The 19704-nt window shown below is 38.2% G+C and overlaps 1 protein-coding gene across 4 annotated transcripts in view; it reads right to left on the reverse strand.

Annotated features, from left to right (window-relative positions):
* RBM25 (RNA binding motif protein 25) overlaps positions 1-19704 on the reverse strand; it is a 36079-nt gene that overhangs the window by 10836 nt on the left and 5539 nt on the right. For 2 of the 4 annotated variants that reach the window (XM_054827515.1, XM_054827513.1), the window contains exons 2-9: positions 15192-15312; positions 11392-11441; positions 9748-9918; positions 9373-9430; positions 8237-8397; positions 5523-5705; positions 3268-3321; positions 2936-3019 (exon numbers count right to left, since the gene is read on the reverse strand). In XM_054827515.1, the coding sequence (XP_054683490.1) occupies positions 2936-3019; positions 3268-3321; positions 5523-5705; positions 8237-8397; positions 9373-9430; positions 9748-9918; positions 11392-11441; positions 15192-15297 (867 nt within the window). In that variant the 5' untranslated portion in view covers positions 15298-15312. Of the gene's footprint in view, positions 1-2935; positions 3020-3267; positions 3322-5522; positions 5706-8236; positions 8398-9372; positions 9431-9747; positions 9919-11391; positions 11442-15191; positions 15313-19497; positions 19679-19704 lie in introns of those variants that run through there. The other 2 variants (XM_054827514.1, XM_054827516.1) reach the window with 2 other exon arrangements.

Consider the following 19704-nt stretch of genomic DNA (forward strand, 5'->3'; position numbering starts at 1 on the left):
AAGATGGAGAGAGTTAAAAAAAGGTTGGAAATAGCTCTTTTGAAACACAGAAACTAAAGGGTTACCTGCTACAGTTTTACTAAAAATTGTACAAAATTGCCACTTTTTTTTTTTCAATTAGAAACAGTTCCTATGACCAAAATTCCTATAAGACAATAGAAAATACATCAACAGAATGATAGATAAATCCATCCTCGGAAGCAATTGTTATGTGTTAACTTACAGATGCTGTGCTAGGACATGGACCGCCAACACTGGATTAACCTTGCCTATAAGCTATGTTTCTGGGAGGAAGAGCAAGTACACGGTTCACAAATATACCAAATAACAACCAAATATACCAAATTTCAACCTGATGGATGCCAGAATACCACTTTTTTGAACAAATATTGAGCAGAATAAACAGGTTTATCCCCTTTGGCTCCACGTTTACCATCACTGAAATGAAATTAAAAACTGGAACAATGAAACAGCATTTTCTCTGGTTTGGTTTTTTTTTTTTCTTTTCTTTTCTTTCAAACAAAGCATTTAAGACAACTTTAAAAAGCAATCTTACCTGATAAGTGTTCTTCTGCCATAGGCACAGGGACCAGAGAACCGACAAAGGATTACAGAAATAAAAGCTAATTCACTAGTGATTAATGTATCCAGTGAAACTAAACTGCATTGATAGCACAATACAGGCAAACCAATGTTGGATACATTGAAATCACAAAAGGAAAAAGGGACTAAAAATGGTAGGATTTGGTAGAAAACTGGTATGAAAAAACAAAACTTAGATTCTACAATATACACTGGGCTGAAAACCAATGTCTAAAGGACTGTATTTTACAGGAGCTTTACAGTGTTAAACCTCAGTACGGTCAGATGTTAAACTAGGTTGTCAACTTTTAAAAATCCAACTTACCTCAAATTTCATATACTTTTAAAGAAAAGTTTACATACTGAAGTGGTTGATACTTACAGGTTATCTTAGATGTTCCAATAGAAATTTCTTTGGTTGAACTCCTGCTTTTTTGCCACTCAAAAGCTTTGTTCGTGGTAAGAAAATAATTTCTCAAGAGTGGGGGTTTTTTTTAAAAAATATGTTCACATATGTGTAAATATACACACACACACAAGTCTTGGTGTATTGAAATCCATTTTGTAGGTCTGCTTTCTTAAAATCCAATTGAAAAAATAAATTGGTCTATTTTGTAATCAAAATCTGACCTCATCAACTTCTATCAGCCTAAATAAGAGGATCTGAAAGGGTAATGGGATGGGAACGGTATCAGATATATTGAAGTAATGAACAGAAATGAACAGGTAGAAGAATTATAAATTTTACCTTGAGCTCTCTTCAGACTCGTCCGTGCTGTAAATGGACGCCCCCTGCAATGCTGATACCCTGACAGTCTGTGGTTATTGTTTTATAAACTCATACCAAAAACATGCAAAGGTTCACTGTGCTCACTAGCCAGCTGCTAAAGATTCAACAGCCCCTTTTAAACATATCCAATATACACAATGACTACTTTCAGTTGATTTTTCATGTTAAGAAGCCCAAAATAGCCCTTCCAATAATACAGATTAAAGGCAATAAAATGCCCAACAGCTTCTGAAACAACGAAGCATGTTTTTTGTTTGTTTGTTTTTGTTTTTTTTTAAACTTATTACTTGTTTGCATCTTAGTACCAGTGACGACTTGGGGCTTGGAATTGAACACAATGCTACTGAAGTTTCACCACTGACCAGTTTCACATTCAATTGCTGAGCTTCTCCAGATGATTTCGTCTAGAATTTTTCCCCAGGTTTTTATCTCCAACAACTTCAGTCAAGAAAAACTGAATGTGTGTACATACAACAACGTGCAGTCATTTGTGTTTACATTGATACAGTTCTGTGAAAACATGGTACCATCCCCCGTGACTGCATGTGGGAAAGCTGAGTAACACGGGCATACTTCACCTTGCTGTACCTGCAACATTTTCTTTAACATTGGTTTAGGGGTATTTTGAAATGTGCTCAAGAGGAGCTTGCTGATACTTCCCTAGGCCAAGGACCATTCCAGTCTTGTCGGGGAGAAAATAATACCAACTTTATGCTAAACATTAAAATAAGAACATTACATGCATAGTTGTGCTTTACTATCCACAAGTATCATTTTCCAAAGCAGAAACATTCACAGATGCACTAGCATTAATGGAAACTTCTGTAAGTGGGAACCCTGAGGTGGGACTTGATGTGCACAAACAGTTCCAAGCCAGTTACCCCTTTGCATATTTTTCTGAGGGGGCATCCATAAGTATAATAAAAAACAGAAGCTCATACTTACATCCTATTCCATGTTACTTTCCAAGCTGTGAGTTTCATCTTGCATTAGTCACCATATGATCTCTATCATAATGGTGGGGGTCAATGAATAGATTAGCTTTATGGGAATTTACAGTTCTTCCATGCATCTAAAGTTTGGTAAGTCTGGTAACCACTGACCTAGTTTTAATCTTCCCCCACTCTTAACTTAGAACTATTAAAATAAAAGACTTAAATTTAATTCAAGTTTCAACTCTTCACAAAATCTTGGATTATGTTACAAATCTACCTACAGAAACACACTCAAGTGTATGTCTTATACTGTAGCCCCGTTTAGCCTTTAGTTATAAATATCTTCACTTAATGTATGTGTAGAAACTTAAGTTGCCTTTATTCATGTTAAAAGTGAGCAGACTGCAAAATAATCAGTAGCAATCAAAGTCTTAGCATAAAGATGTCAAGGGCCACTTTAACGTGGTAGTTGTCTTTTTTTTCGACTTGTAAAGAACGATATGTATATTAAACCTAATATAAACATCATTTTAAGTGATACTGCAATGTACTTCTAAATTTTATAATAGTGGTTTTTTGGATTTTGAAAAAGCCTAATTTGTATCAAGTGCAAAAACAAGAATACTACCTTGTGTGTGTCTCTGAATTTACTGATCTCTCTTGATATCAGGTCTCTTTTGTCTTCCTCCATTTCTATAGCATTTATATCCTCCTAAAAAACAAGGGGGACAGGAGGAAAAGCATTAAGAGCCATCTGTACAGACATAGGAGAACAAGAGAAAAACTGAAGGTTAGAAGTTTTCAACCAGTCTTGCAAGAGATAAATAAAGTCCTTCTGCAGTACCAAACCTGACAGTCTGATGTTAATGAGTGAAAAAAAAAAATCAGATGGACAAGAGTCACAAATCTGGCAACTAGCAGTAAACATAGTCATTGTCAAAACCTACAATGTAAACGAACCTTGGTGATGAGTGGATAAGGTATCAGTGGGGCCACTGGAAATCTGCGGAAAATCTGCGGAAAAATCCACGGAGATTTTTTTTTTTAAAAATAGATTGCACACTACTCTGAAAAACAATGTTTTGTATGTTTGTACTATAAAGCAATATTGTATTGCTGTGATCTTTGATTCAACAAAATTACAGAAGAACCTCGCTAATTCTCCCTTCTCTGAACTACTTAAAATACATAGTGAGGTCTCGTATTAGTAAGACTTCACTGAATTACAAGTGTACTACAGGATATTAGTACGCTATGGTAGCATCATAAACAAGACTAAGCTACACTTGCCAATATGAATGATCAGTATATTTGCAGTGGGTATGTCTTGATTTTATCAACTCGCTAATTCGCAAAATTTGGTAGATTGCACCTACTAACTAATAGTTAGTGCGAATTAGCGAGGTTCCCCCGTGCTTGAAATTGAAAACCAGATTCCACTCACTCTCAGTTCCCCACACACATTTTCAACTCCCCCACATCAGTCATGCCTTCATCCAGAAGAACTAACGGACTCGGCTGTAACACCAGCAGAAGTCTTCTTCACACCAAGCTCTTCAGGGGACAACAGCCCCAAAGCTGACAGGCTTCCCTGCTCCCCCTTCCCCCTCAATATATCTGCATCCATCTTCCCTTTCCCCCCACCCTCCACAGTCCTTCTCTCCCCTCTCCTTTAAGGAGAAGAGATCAACGAGCTAGGACCATCTTTTCACTCCCACCTCTATCCACACAGGCCAAAGATGGCAACTTCCAAGTTTCTTTTCCTCTTTCCCAGTACGAGAGGGATGATGAGGTGTAATTTCAACCCACAAGTGCTATGTATTTAAAAAGCACTTATTTGTCTACTTGACTAGCTCAGATGGGTCAAATTCTACATCATATGGAGCTAGCAGAATATCCCTCTCTCCCAGGGACATACTCAGCACCCAGCTCTTTCAAGACTGCAATGGTCTCTTACAGTGTTTAACTATCTGGCATTATTCATGGCCATATATATATATCTGTACCCACAGGACAATACACATTGTAACAATGCTTGTAACAAGAAATACAGCTAACAGCATTAGACAGTGACTCATTTGTAAATTCTCATCCAAGAAAGCATCTTCTCCCAAAGGGAGGGAGAGGAAAGAAAAAGAAATTCTCAGCTCAGCACTCTTATACCTCAGGTCAGCCATGGCTAACAATTTTGTGGGGAAGATACACTCACTCCCTGAGGGAGATGTTGCTTCTTGCACCACACTTAAACCCCACAAGCATTTGAAACTGCATTATTGCCTTGGAATAGGTACTTTGCAGAAGACTTAAGTGGGTAAACAATTAAGTGGTCAAACAATTTTCCAATCCCCTTCATATTAGGTGCAGAATGGTAGGTGTGAAAGCCCATTTCCCCTGGTTAGAAACTTGGCTGGAAAAGCTAAGTCTGAGTTTGCTCATTCTTATTCCCCCTTCTCCAGTTTGTTTTATTCCATAAAAAGGTCATCAACAGAAGCAGGTCTACACCAGAACATTCATTCCTGCTTAACAGGGTTTTTTTGCATTACACAATATATGAAAACCAGCGGATCAAATCCAGCCAAACTGACACATGCATGTAAAAGTGATTTTGTAAGGCAGCAGATTACAATATGCCTTTCATCCCTGAAAGATCCCTCCAAGGTTTGTGAGGTATTCATATAAGCAATTAATGAAGCACTTCCACATCTGGAGAGACAGCTGCAACCAGTTGGATCAAGGCGCACTACAAGAATGCATACTATAAGCAGAAAGAAGAAAAATTTTGTCAAAAACTACCAGAGCAAATTCCTGACATTACAAAAGTGCCCTGGCATCTTTCAATGGAAATAGACAGTATGCAGGAACATGGAGGTGTTAAGTTCTCATCTGAAAAACCCTACATGGACATACAGATTAAACTGCACTAAATTCAGTATTTCCACCTTCAGAGGGATGAAAGGTCAGTTCAATCCTGCCCAGATTCACACCTGTTGTTCCAAGAAGTCTAGGTGCTTAAATGCCTAAACCATCCTGAAGGGATGGGATCTATAACTGACTAACTTTCAGCTTAAAAAAAAAATGAAACTGCTGCTGACATCAATGCTTGTTGATTTGTTTGCTCATCAGAAGTTTAGGTTTAAAGTATTTGCACAAGGTTTGGCCATTATATAAAGGTGAGTTGAAGAAAAATCTGTTTTGTCCAAAATCAAAACACATACGTCCTCCTTCTTTTCCTTTTTCTTCTTCCTGGGGTGAGAGTCAGATTCCTGGGAAGGGGCATTGAGCTCGCTGGAATATTCTCGTATTAAGACTTCAATGGCCCCTTTAATTATCTGATCTCTTCTCTTCGTTTCCTCATCCAATGCTTCATCGTCATCATTTGTGGTCTCTGGTCTGGAGTTCTAAGGAAAAACAGCAAAGTAACCCGAATCAACAAATTTAGAATAGTATTAGTTTTATGACATAAGTTCACCTTTGATCATCACATCCATCCCCCTACAGCATTTACAAAAACAAAACAAAAAAACCAACCAAAAAACCAAACCACCTACAAGTAGTTATCAACTGCATTATTTTAGTCAGATCTTTTCACACTGGCAATACTGTAAGGACCACATAGTTTTACTTGTGGGATGGCTGCAGAGAGCAAGCGTAGGATTCATAATAAAATAGAACAGGTAAACGGTGATTAAGGTGGTAGACAGGAAAAGAAAAAGCGCACGCACGCTCACAGAAAGGCAATTGCCACAGTCCAGCTCTTGATCAAAAGTTTCTGCCTTGTATTCTCCAGAACTTCAAGTCATTTCAAGAGCAGTTCCTCAAAGCCTTCAACTTAAATGCCATGCAATAGAAATGTCTACCTGTAACTTTGAAGCTGCAACTTATAATGGGAGAACTACTTTAAAGAAGCATTGTTAGGGAAAACGTTCCTTGCACAGTGAACATTTTCTCGTTATTGTTCACCAATTACTTCGCTCCTCATCTTTTTGCTCCTTTCCACCTTGTAGGGAGGAAAGGGAACACACACAAAGAAGTACATTTCACTAAATGTTATATGAAAGAGTAGAACAATGATCTGCATACTGAGCAAGGTAGCCCACCTCTTGATCCCCTGAATCTTTTAAAAAAATGGAATCTCACCTGAGAATCCAGCTGGGTATCCCGTCAAGCGATAGGTGGTGGGTGGAGTGAGGGGGAGGGAAGGGTCTGATGGAGCAGCAGCTAAGAATGAGGGGGAAGGGAGGATTCAGTTGGAGCTGAAGAGGCTGCCAGGCCAAGGAGAAGCAAGCTGAAAAGAGCTAGAAGGCAGTGACAGGGAGTGGAATTGAAGAGGTCCGGGGAGAAGTAGTGATCAGGGAGAGGAGCTAATTAGAAAAAGGTTTGCTTGGTGTGTCTATAAGAAATTGTGCTGTAGTGTACACATTCAATTTCTTAATAAAAAAAGATTAAAGAAAAAAGTTGCAACTTTTGGATCTGAGTGGCACCGGTACACCAACGATGGTATGAAAGGAATTGCAATCAGTATGATTACAATACGCTTCATCAATATTCCTCAGCAATTCACAGCCTTTCTTTGCACCACCATGAACAACAACAACAACAAAAAACATTTGGAGCTAATCTCACTCTACAGTTCAATGGAATCGGCACATACTGTTGTCTTCACCAAAGCCACAAACAGTACCCTCTGCTTTATTACAGTCAATCCTCCAGGATTGATTGTAAGCCACAGGACCCCACAGAAAACAAAATTCATGAGAGATGTACAAGAACTCCACTGATACTTTGTGTTTCTAGTATCAGCTGTGAAGCACGGTATTACAGGTGATGCCAACAGGAAACAAGGAAGTATGGAATGGAAGGGCCAGTCAAATCAAACCCTTACCTAGATTAACAGCTAAAACATTACGCCATGCAAAACCCATCAAGTTAGTACTCTGCTTTACTCAGCCATTGCATTTAATCTCATACACTGGGTACACAGTCAAAAATCTGTAAAGTATTTCAAGTCATCATTATGCCTCTAGTTCTGGTTAAATAAAAGTACTTGTGTTCCCACTGTATTTTACATACCTTTAAGAACAATTCCAAAATGGACTTTTACAAATCTACCTGCTACGGTGTGATTAGTATTTTTAGTTTTCTGAACAAAAGCCTCTTCTCACTTTCATTTTACAGAAAATAATTAAGTACTACCTTAAGGCATATGCAGAACTTTAAAGCAGTTAGAGACCAAGCCCAACGACTTGTGATGTGAATATATTATCTTAGCAAAGAAAGAGATAAAATTCATTTTAATGTAAATTTGTCAGTTAAGTATCTTTGTATCTCACAAAAATTCAACATATCAAATACCTGCAATTATTCCAGAACAGATCCTTAGCTCTAGAAAGGGATGGTACAAAATCAATTTCCCCATCTACTAAACGTCTGTAAGCTGCCCACTGCTTGATAACTGCATCATCTACTGAATGATCTATTTCTTCCCTTTTCATTAATTTGTTTTAGCAGATCATCAGTAGAGGGGAGAGAAACTCCAATTCTCCTCAGACAGCTGATTTACAGACTCTGACAGTAACAATTACCTGCAGAGTTTATATACTTTGAAGAGTTTCTAAATAAAAACGAAGCAACAGAATCATAAGGTATAGCACGTATTACTACGTAATTCATTTAGAATGAATTACAGAATTAATTCTAGAGATTCAGTTGTAGCTTACAGATAAGTTTGATTGCTGGTGAATTAAGAGCTTACACTTCACTGCCTTTCAACATATCTTCAGACTCATTAATGGGATTCTGGCGAAATCCTAAAATGAATTAAGGGCAGAGACAAGAATAGAAACTAAGATAGATACTCACAATCTGATCTAGGAAGCATGTTACATTGCCCTCCTGCCAAAATAACACAAGTCACACGTTATATACGTACCCCATTAGAAGCCTTTTTCTTTGCTTTCCATTCATCTAGCTGAGCCTTTGTCTTTGCATCAACTTTGACTAGCAGCTTCTTCTCTCCAATCTGGAGGTCATGGAGTAATCTCAGTGCTCGTAGCGTGGATTCTGGTTCTTTGTACTCACAAAATCCAAAAGCTGAAATGAATGATTGAAATGAAAAGTAAAAGTGTTAAAGCTCCTCAGGTAATCTACTTTGTGTAAAAAAAAATGGTTTGAATCAATAAACTTGGAACATAGAGGTGTTCTTTTTTAAAACCAGGAGTACACCATCATAAAAAGTCAAAAAGATCATTCACTGCATTAGTCCTTGCTATAACTAATGGTCCAGTGAATAAGGTGAAAGCAATACATTGTATTTGTAAAGCTTTTGACACGCCTGTCTTAACTAATGAATGCATTCTATATGAAGACATGTCTCAGGTAGATTTGGAATTGTCTGAAGACCAAGGACATCAATCAACAGCTCACTGTTAACGTAGAGAGAGAGCAATTTCAAACTAGGTTCTTCACAAGTTACAGAAAGTTGTAAATGAGAAAAACACCTTATTAGAGCAAAATAAACAAAGTATGATATGTAAGAAAGCTGAAGAAACTGAGTAACATCTTAGAAAAAACAACCTAGGGAAGATCTGAAAACACCAACAGCAAAAAATAGTAATCAAAATTTTTTCCTGTATCCACTGGAGAAAAGTCACAAGAAAAAAGAAACCAGTTCAATTTGAGGATAAGGAAGATAAATTTTACATCAGGTAAATCTCCTTAACAGAGAAGGATAATACATAGCAATGGAAGACATTATTAAGAGTGTTGCAAATATGCTCCTTTGGAGGCTAAGTCCAAAATGGTAAACCTTTCTCAGGGATGGTCTATAAACTCCCAATTCAGTCTCAGAACAGAAAGGTGAGCAAAATTACACCCTCGAGACATTTTCCCATTTAACCTTTCTCAACTTTATTTTTCTCTTTCTGTCTTGATTCCGAGGACAGAAAATACTAGCCCTTTACTAGGAAGCATTTAGCAATTAAGTATCATATACTTAAGGTATATGATAAAATATAAAATATAAAAACAAGAGTCTGACTAAAGATTTTGAAAAGTGTGAACTATTACCTTGAAGTTTTCCAGATGCCCCTTGTACTCTCTTCCAACTCAAAACCAAGCCACATTTCTGCATTAAAGATAAATATTATTCATTAAATATTATTGTTTATGTTCAAAACATCACAAAAACTTAACCACTTTTTGCAAAAGATGACATGTAAAAAGGGTAAACACTACTAAATTAAAATACGTCTATGTTCACTGACACCTACAGCTTAAAAAAAGCTGTACTCTTCACTTGCTGACTTTAAACTCAAGCGTAATGGACTGCTGTTCCAGTGAGTGGGACTAACTCTTTTAGTTTCAATCCACTGCTTGTGGGTCATTACATCATTACATTCATCAGTCAAGGATGAAATTTAACAAGCAGTCCGCTGTACTTACTGCTAGAAGCTGCCGTATGAGCATGTCCGAAGCCTTCTCAGAAATGTTGCCTACAAAAACAGTGGTAGTGGGACCGCTGTTTTCATCGTTTTCTTTATTCTTTAAGCCAGGGTGTTCTTTTCTGGCTCCCAAATGTTTTCCAACCATAGACACTGTGGTAGGAACTAATACCTAGAAAAGAGGAAGAGAAGGTATAAAATTAAGTGTTGGGTTTTGGGGGTTTTTTTGGTCCGTGTTGTGTCCCCCGCTCCATATTTAAATCCATAAGATTAAAGGGTTAGGGATATACATGTATTTCAAAATTAAATTTTCATACAAACCTTGGTTAGGCTTATGGAGTGAGACACCAGTAAGTGGTTCAGGCTTAAACACTTTATACAACACAAAAGAGACTGCCATTTTCTGGCAAAGATAGACAGAAAAAAAAGGTCTACCTGAACATGGCTACTGCAAGGTCTCAAGGTGAACATATGTAACATTAGGTATTATTTCTTCTACAAATAACTAATTTGCAACATTTGGGTCACTGGAATTTGAAGTACCTTACCTAATAGTGTACTAAATTCTTAAAAAAGCAAGCTGCAAATAGAAAAGTAACTCTGACTCAAAAGGCTTCAATGGACACGACAGCTCTTAAAGCTTTCACAGAGTGAATAAAGCAGCAGTGTTTATCTAATACAGAAGCCAAGGCCTTTCACTTTGGGTTAAGGAGTAAACATTTATAAAATAACATACAGAGATAGGCATGATGATCTGTTCCATTTTGCTGCACTTCTCTCCTTCCACTTAGGATTTAACAGTACATGTGCACCAAGTCCCTCTTCTCAAAACACCCTTCTAGAAGTGTCACTTAATAAAAATTATTTCAATCAGAAAATTGAACAACGCATTTGTTTCAGTATCTTTGTTTTAAATAAACCAGTTACTACCATGAACATATGCCCCTGTAACAGATAATACAAGCTATCAAAAAACTCAGTATTTTGGGGAGATTTCACATATGCAAAATCTTAGAAACGGTAATTCACCTGGAAGTCAAGCTCTTTAAAATGTAAGAGCCCCCTTCCATCCCCTAAAAATCATAAAGCTTCCTTCCAACTAGAAATTAGGAAGACGAAGAGTCCTTTTTCTAACATCCATAGGTGCATATTACACACAACTACTCCTTCCCCTGCAATATGGGAAAAGAGAGCTTGTTTGTAAGCTTGTCTCCACACACCTTCTGGCCAACTCAGCATGATGGCCTTATAAACATGGATGAGGTGATGCCTCCGGAGCGCTCTGTTAGGCCAACAAACTCAAAAGCAAGAGAACTGGAATCTAACTGATCTAACTGCACTGCATAGGAAGACCACATATGACCTAAAGGCAAAGCCTACATCATTGTATTTGAAAGAAGTACACCTTTTTGCAAGAACAGTAATTGCTTCAGCTTTGCACCTAGCAGCTCCAAACATTACTTCAAACTTTGTTTTGATCAGAAATTAGCATAATAGTTGCATAATAGTTGCATTTAATGTGAAGCATTTCCTCTCATAGTATGAATTCTGATGGAATAGAGCAAAACAAAAATACTGTTGACACCTACTACGTTTTACTCTCCATTTTATTTTGCTACCGCCTCATCCCCACTGAAATACTTACAGTCGGAGCAGGAGCCATAATGCCCATTGGTACAGGAATCATAGGGGTCCCTGAGAAAAGCAAGACATTAATATTAATTTCCCCCGTTGAGATTACTGATGAATACAAATGAACTGATTGTGGACATGATTTCCAAACCAGACAGCAATGTTGGTCAAATAAGAATTTCAGAGTATTGATTACCAGAAATTCCTTAAGCATTCAAGCACGGCCCGAGTACACTAATATACCATGTGCATCCTGGTCACTTTTACCACACTACCATTTCAACTTTGTTCATCACAAACAAGTCTATTTTCAAAGGACATTCAAACCACAGTATTGTGCTAGAAGATAGCTGTGTGATGAATGAGGCAAGGAATTCCATAGAGAGCAAAAGCAGCTGAAGTCCTACAGATTATAATCTCGCTCCTGACTTGCTCAATTGTCATAGCCCAATCGATTCTGCATACAGCTTAGGGATGAGGCCCTGTGGAGAATGCCACCAGGTTTCATGTTACTATTTATGGAATAGCTTAATAAAATGGCATAGAAAACCTTGATCCAGAAGCTCCCTACCTGATGAATACCTGACAGCCTCTAAAACTTAATTTAAAACTATATTTAATCACGTGGAACCATGCAATACCCTCTTTCCCTCTAAGCACTATCATGTGAGCCAATATCAGATCGTAATAAAGGCTGTTTATCCTTCCATGCCAACTGCTAGAGGAGGTTAAAGATATTAAGTGAATGGATTTCAAAACTACTTGCTGGCGAGTAAAGACATTGAGACTCAAGAACAATGAAGTCAATCTCATGTTCATCAGAGAAATACCCTCTAGGGATCCTAGATCTCTTTTTTTCATCCTACAAAAAACTTTCTTCATCTTTTACTCTCAATCTTTTCCTTTTGATCCTTCCATTCTCCATCTCTCTTACTGCTGTATTCATAAAATCCTAACCAAACTTCTGCAACCTACTGTTTCCCCCAACTTTCTCCAGTGCTTAGTCCTGAAACAACACTTCTCCTCAGACACCCTATCCAGCTTTCTCCTCATCCACTCTGGTTTTGCTTTGATTCCATCATTTATTTTCTCCATCAATCTTCTTCCTGAGTCCCTTCATATTCAAGTCATACTACCTCCTATCCCTCCAAACCATTCAGAGAATCAAAAGGTGTATTGCTCTCCCATGCTCTCAGTTTTAATGCACCATGGCATCTCACAGTCTGGAGGAACTACTCCAAGACAAGACTCTGGTTGTGCAGCCCTATAACTATTATAACTATAATTATCATGATGCTGAACTTGGATTTTAAAATTACAACTCAGTAAAGATACTTCTGTTATCACTGACAGTTCTCTGAAACTATCAGCCCAATGCTCAGCAGAAGCTAAAAAAATCCACTAAAATGTTGGGCACCATCAGCAAACACACTGATCAAGACCACAGGCACCATTTAGCTGCTATACAAAAGCCTGGTGCACCTATACCGTGACTACTGCCTACAGACCCAGCCTCTGCAACCCATGAACAAGACACAGCCTTAGAGAAAAGCAACTGCATAACTTAAGTGTTGAAGCAGCTGCTTTACTAGGAAAGACTCTACACTCTGAGATTCTTCAAGTGTGGAGGTTCAGAAGGTATGGAACATGACTGAGGTGTACAAAACCACAAAACACAACTCACTCAACTCCCACATCAGAACTGGGGCAGGAGAGGGACACTAAGAAGGCAATGAGTTTTAAGACAGACATAAGAAAGTAGCACTTTACACAGTGGGTAATGAACTTCTCGAATTTGGTGCAAGAGGTGACAGTGGAGGTGGACAGTATCCGCAGGCTCAAAAAATATCAAAGTGTTCATGAATGACAGGTCCACAAAAGATAGTCTTTCATATTTCCTTTAACATCCTTAACACTACAGTCGCATGAGGGAACAGACTCAGAAAGCAGACAGGTGTACACGCCCACCCTAAATACCATCTTGCATTCCCACAGCCCAGACAATGCATCAGGCTGTATGGACTGCTGGTCTGACCCACTACAGCATTTCTTACATATGAACAGTAATTTTTTTTACATCTTAATGGTATCCAATAATCTTCAGAAATGACAAGACTTATCAGAATCGCCTCCTTATCAGATCTTCCACACTTAGAAATGGAAATGCTAGAACTTCTTGGTTTTAATGGTCATATTTTTAGGTAAAGTTAAACACTTCTCCTAACTTCATTCTTACACAAACTGCTCTAGTTGAAACTTTACAAAAAATTATAGGCTGAGTAAGATAACTAGAACATGACATTTTGGCCAAACAGCTAGCTAAAGATAATATTATAAGCCACTATAACTGTGATCTTACGTATGGAATAACTTCAGAGTAGGCTTTCATAAAATCACTGTGGCATTTTCAACTCTATTGATACACTTGCGGTAAGAAATGAGAGATCCATATTCTCTACCTGTCAAAATACGTTATCTGCACAGGTAAGCAAATTCTGTTTCTAGTGTGCAGAGAAAAATTTAATTCTCGCCTAATACCAGGCTCCTCCACTCTACATACTGTTTGGATTACTGATACTGAAACAAGACTATTTTTATTTAAAGTCGAACACAGCAAGAGAACAAAAAGATCTTTATCATACATGTTAAGAAGCAAGTGTTCAGAGCAGAAACTTGTATCAGGCATTTTAAAATATTACTCAGAAAGTTATTTTTAAAGTATCTGGTGTTTTTCACCCTGGTATATATAATCTGGAGCTAGTAAAGATAAGAGGCATGGTTTTAAAATTTAACCTGAGATTTTTGATGGAGAATACTACCTAATCAAGAGCGCTCTGCCTTTAGCGGAAAATAGGTAACATCTCATGGATCTTGGGGGGAAAAAAGTTTAGAAAGATTAATGCAAGTAAGGATTAGCTTGATGAATGGATGTGCACAAACCATTCCTGAGTTCAGCCATCTGGTTTTTGAATGCCTTTATTGTCTACAAAACACTTGTGCACAACACAGCTTAAGACCATACAGAGAGGAGTTATTTTCTGCAGCCCTTGTGATGAATTTTAAAGGGGTAATTCTCTGAAGTATTCCTCTCTCTCATTCGCTCTGTGGTCTCCTGCCTCCAGTCACCTATCTATACTGGCAATGTACAGAAAGAAGGTGGGTCCAGACCAACAAATTAAAGTCTCAATGCAAAAAACAGAGGTGGATCTTACAGATGAAGAAAAAATAAAGGTGGGATTAATTCTGGGAAGAATAGAAGGAATGAGGAACATAACAGTAAGTTTGCAAGATGTGTGGAGGAAAGCATGTAAGATGCAGAATAAAAGAAAGTGGGACTTACAAAAAAGTGGAGAAAAACAATGCACAAACTTGGACTTTCTCTGAAAGTTACTCCTATACTTTCACAACACACTTACACAGTGTATCCAAGCATTTCCAAAGGCTATTACAATGGCTTATTTGAAAGGCACTGAAAATCATAGACTACTGTCAAAACAGTGGCTCTTAGAATACCTAATGTTAACAAAAATCATCACCTAGCTTCAGTCTTGGGGGAAAAAAAAAAAGTCAAGGCAAAGTCCAGTATTGTCTCTAATGGTTTGATTTCTGGTCAGAAGCAAGCAGCTTTTGGTAGACCAAAAGGAGCTTGCTCACTTGACATGATCTGTAGGAAAACTAGAAACTCACTTGCAGTGTACACGGATCAGAGTTATTGAAATACATTAAGAGTCAATAACTTCTGTAAATAATACAATTCAGAATAATAAAAGATAATTTATTTCTACAACAGTTCCATAGACTAACATAACTCACCAGGAGGTACAGGTGGAGGAAAGCCAGGAAACTGTGGAGGTGGGATCCCAGGGGGAAGTGTTGGGATTCCCATAGGAGGGCGATTCAAATGAGGTGGAAAAGACATTCTTCCAGTCACAATCTGTCAAAAAGATAGAAAAGGAAACTTGTACTAGTCAGTTCCCAAACCTGAATTACAAAAGCAGTGCAAATGATATGTGTCCATAATTATTTTAAATCTTTATGTGGACATTCAACTACAAACTAAAATTATATTTAACTCTTTTCCCCCAGCTATTCACTAAGTTACAAATGTAGTAGAAGTCTTCTTTTACAATGAAAAAAGGCACTTCTAGGGAAGTGTTTCAGAATGAAGTGAAAACCAAAACGATATCCAACTCCTCATTCCAATAGTTTACAAGGAGCGTGAATTAAACAGCATTTAACAGTTTGTACATTTTCTTTAAAATAAAACTATCTTTTGCAGTATCTGAAAACAGAAGTAAACTTGCAATACATTTTCAGTAAGGCAAGTAGTTCTCTTGTACAAGAAATGATCACACACAATGCAACTGTGGAACAAGATGACAGAAAGAACTGGGACATTGACAGGAACTGTATTTAAGACAACATTGGGGAGATCCCCAAATTCCAGCACAGAGATGGTTAAAAGCTTGGACGAGGGTTCTCTGATCTATTTTTAACTTCCCAGTTCACACATCTTCTAGAGCTCAACTTGGACGATAGCCCGTGAGCTGAGAGTCAATATGCGACCATGGAGAGTAAAGATTGTTTTAACATCATTTACTATTCACGGTTATTACGTGTGTATTACTGACCCAGTAACAGACAGCACCCAATAATATAAAACTCAAGATCACTCTTAGCACAACTAACAAGACATGTATTCTTGCTTCCACTATTATCTCAGGAACCTTACATAGTCAAGTCTACAAAAAAGGTTGGCTCTCAGTTCCAAACGAAACCAAAACTGGTCACCACTATTACTGCTGAGTGTTCAGGTACATTCACACTGCAGCGTGGAAGCACTAGAGGAACAAAATGCACTGGATTCTGCGGATACGAATCACAAAGCCCCCAAAATGACAGATTGGTCTCAGGTTTCTGACTCAAAGCGTAGTCAATGTAGGCCATGTTCGTGCCAGCAAACAGGGCAGTACAACAGGAGTGGGTCTTTTTAAACAAAACAGATGGAGCCGAGACCATAATGTACACCCTACATGTTTTGAGGAGGTCCATCCCACTGGAATGAATGCCCATTTGCAAGTAAGAGTGCATTTTTTGAAATATTTTCATTCAAAAAGAATCCAGTTCATCCACTGGCATAGTGCAAACCAATACAAAAAAAGGCTTCCCAAGTGAGGATGACTATGAGACTTAAAGCACACTCCTGATTCGAGTTAACACAGTAATGTAGGTGCACACTTTATTAGCCTTCGGCAATTTTTTTAAGCTGCAGATTAATGATGTCATGGATGGCAAAACATCTAAGCTTACTCTAAGCAGACCCAGCTATTAACTAAAGCAAGTGCCACACAAACACAGCTATAATATTCCAGGTTCAACTTTGGCCTAGAAGGAGTTCAGTTGCTTTCATACACTGCTCTTCTGAGTTAATAAGTCCTGGTGGAACCAAACACCACACAGAGCCAGCTGCACCAATCTTCTGAAACTTGGAGAGAGTACAGGAATACCCATATGGCTCTAAGTTTTGGTAAAATCCACCGAGACTTGTTAATTATGAGTCAGTGCTATCCCTGCTGGGCCAGAGCTGTGTCCATTAGAAGCACACTAGCTCTGAGGTACAACTAAACAAGTGCACAGGGCTGGCCTGAGGGCATGCTGGATTCTGAGACCACACAGAATTCGGAATTACCATGAAACAAGGGTCATTGTCATTCAGACATTGCTGCCCCATGCTTCTTTCTTATCTCTGACTCCCAAAAGTCCCAATAAAAGGGGACTGACTATGCGAGAAGATAGTACTGGTCTGGCTGCACTGGTAATGTAATTTTTCTTTTCTTTAAACTTTTTTTTTCCAATTCACTCCATTTTTTTTATAAAGGGATGAAAAGATGTATCATAAACAGAATGTAAATTTAATAAAAATCACTGGTGACTAATGTATTTTAAACTGACAATTATATCACCTACCCAGGACAGCCTCATAATTCTACCAGAGTCACAGGATTAATCTCCTTAATATCTCTGTGTTTACATGTCACAACTTTTATTTAAAAACCTGTAAAACGTTTTTACCATTTTCAAAACAGTTACATTCCCCATGGAACAGTTACAATACTTACTGCTGAGCTGCTGTTATACTAAAAATTAACTTTAACTGTAAAATTCCTGAAGTCTTAATGCATAAACTTAATGTGTTTTAAGAATACATACATATAGTGTCATAACAGCAACGACAGTATGGCTGATCCAGCTTGATTTCATTCTGTCCAATTTTAACTTCTCTTCAACATTTTCCAATACAATTCTGCACCGCAAAAAATCTGTACACTTAAGTCTAGCATAAGTTGAACAAAATAGCTGTGCAAGTTAGTCCCTCAAATAAGGGAGCTGTAAGTGCAAAACTTGTTTGGAATTTTTTTTTCCAAGTTAACTACAATCCAGCTTTGACTATAATCTTAACGTTTAGATTATTACAAGAGCACCTGACAAAACCCACACCTATGGTAAGTGTATAACACTATGCTATTTAGTAACACCCTGGTTAAAGAGATGTTATACCAACACATTTGATTTGTACATCCATGTTGTTATGTTTCACTGAAATGTCCCTAAAGAAAAGCTTTCACACATAAAAGTAGTTTTAATGCTTTAAGAATTAGAATAATTCTTATTAAGGATCACACAATGCTTCGGCATTTGATTCTAATGTCAATACCTAGGCAGCAACAGAGAGTGAATAATAGTTTCCTCTAATTTATGACAAAGTATTTTATATATTTTATTATACGATGGGTGCAGCTGATCAACAAAAGCATTTTCAAAAGCAACTGGAGAAAACATATGCAGTAAACCAAACTATTAAAGTCAGTACTATCACATAGGCTTTTACATCACTCTTTACATGATGTATGGATTTTTAAGCCGTTCCATTATAAAAATATATAACCCCATAGTTTGTCGCCCACTGGAGATGCTGTTTATCTTATTCCTTCTTACAAAAAAAAAAAAAAAGCGCTCCCTAAAAGAAAAATCTTTCATTTCAAACCACTGTTTCAGTGAAAATGTTCACTTTCTCAGGGCACCCTACAGTTTTCTCCAAAATTTGCTGCAAGCTAAGCAAGGCATCAATGTCAAACACAACAGACACTGAGATAAAACATATTACAGATTTTCTAGATATATTTATTTATGACCAAACAAAACTAATCTTTGCTCAAGCCTGTTTTTCAGAGGTGATCTAGAAAATGTGCACCAACTGCCATGAAATAAACTGCATCCCAAGCTATTATTATGAAGCAACCCCAAAAGCAACATGCTTATCCAAACCAAAGTCCCAGTCCAAAAGCCCTTTTAACCAGGGCTCCGTTAAGCATGTCACCAGAACTTTAAGGTCTTTGACTTAGTTCCTAATTCAGTGCCTCTGCACCCATACAAAGCTGCAGTCAGTCAAATAAGCGATTCTCTAACTTTGCTATTAAGTCTTCCCAAAAGACTAACATGGCTGTGGCATTACAACATTCACGTGAATGGGCACTCGAGAGACAGAAGCAGAGAAACGTGAAGCACTATATGCAATGCCACTCCTTTACAGGAAAAGTAAGAAACTGTCCTGTTCTTCCTTCTTTGAGTTTGGTCTGGACCATCTTCCATAAATGCTGGTGCAATACGTGAAGAAATGCTTTCCTGCCTCACAAAAAATTACTAACAATCCGTACGCGTACATTTTTATCTGAATAGACTGAGAACTATAGAACTTTAAGATTTGACTTCCTGTAAGCCCATGTAAGACCCACTACCAAAAAAAAAAAAAGTTGTGTTCGGGATGTTTGTTGTATTTAAACAAAAAAACCCTAAACAACTCTCTTCTTTCAGGCAGACAAAAGCCTTTCTCTATAATGGAAAAAGACATCATGAGCAAAATATATCAATATACGCATCACAATCGCTACTGACACGGATGAATCACTCAGATTCTTTTATGCACAGGCTGCTAACACGTGTTTTAAGATGACTACCCCAGTCCACACTGAGGACATTAACTTCCCTGGCGCGATACCGTCGGGAAACGTTTCCTCTCACGACCCGTTCCCCCAACGTCGAAAAGTGAAGTCCCACTCACAGTCAGAGGCGGCTGGGGAGCAGTTTCGGGCGCCGGCAAAGCTCCGCCACGGGCTCGTCCGCTCCCAGCCGAGAGGCGCAGGGCCTCGTCCCGAGCGTGAGATGGGCTCCTCTCGCCTTCCGCCGAGCCGGGGCCGGCTCCTCACCGCGACTCCGGGAGGCGGAAGGGACTCCCGCGCCTGCTCGGCGGCAGAGGAGCCGAAAGGCC

The sequence above is a fragment of the Grus americana genome, chromosome 5 (assembly GCF_028858705.1).
Source record: "Grus americana isolate bGruAme1 chromosome 5, bGruAme1.mat, whole genome shotgun sequence".
In the NCBI taxonomy this organism is placed as follows: Eukaryota; Metazoa; Chordata; class Aves; order Gruiformes; family Gruidae; genus Grus; species Grus americana.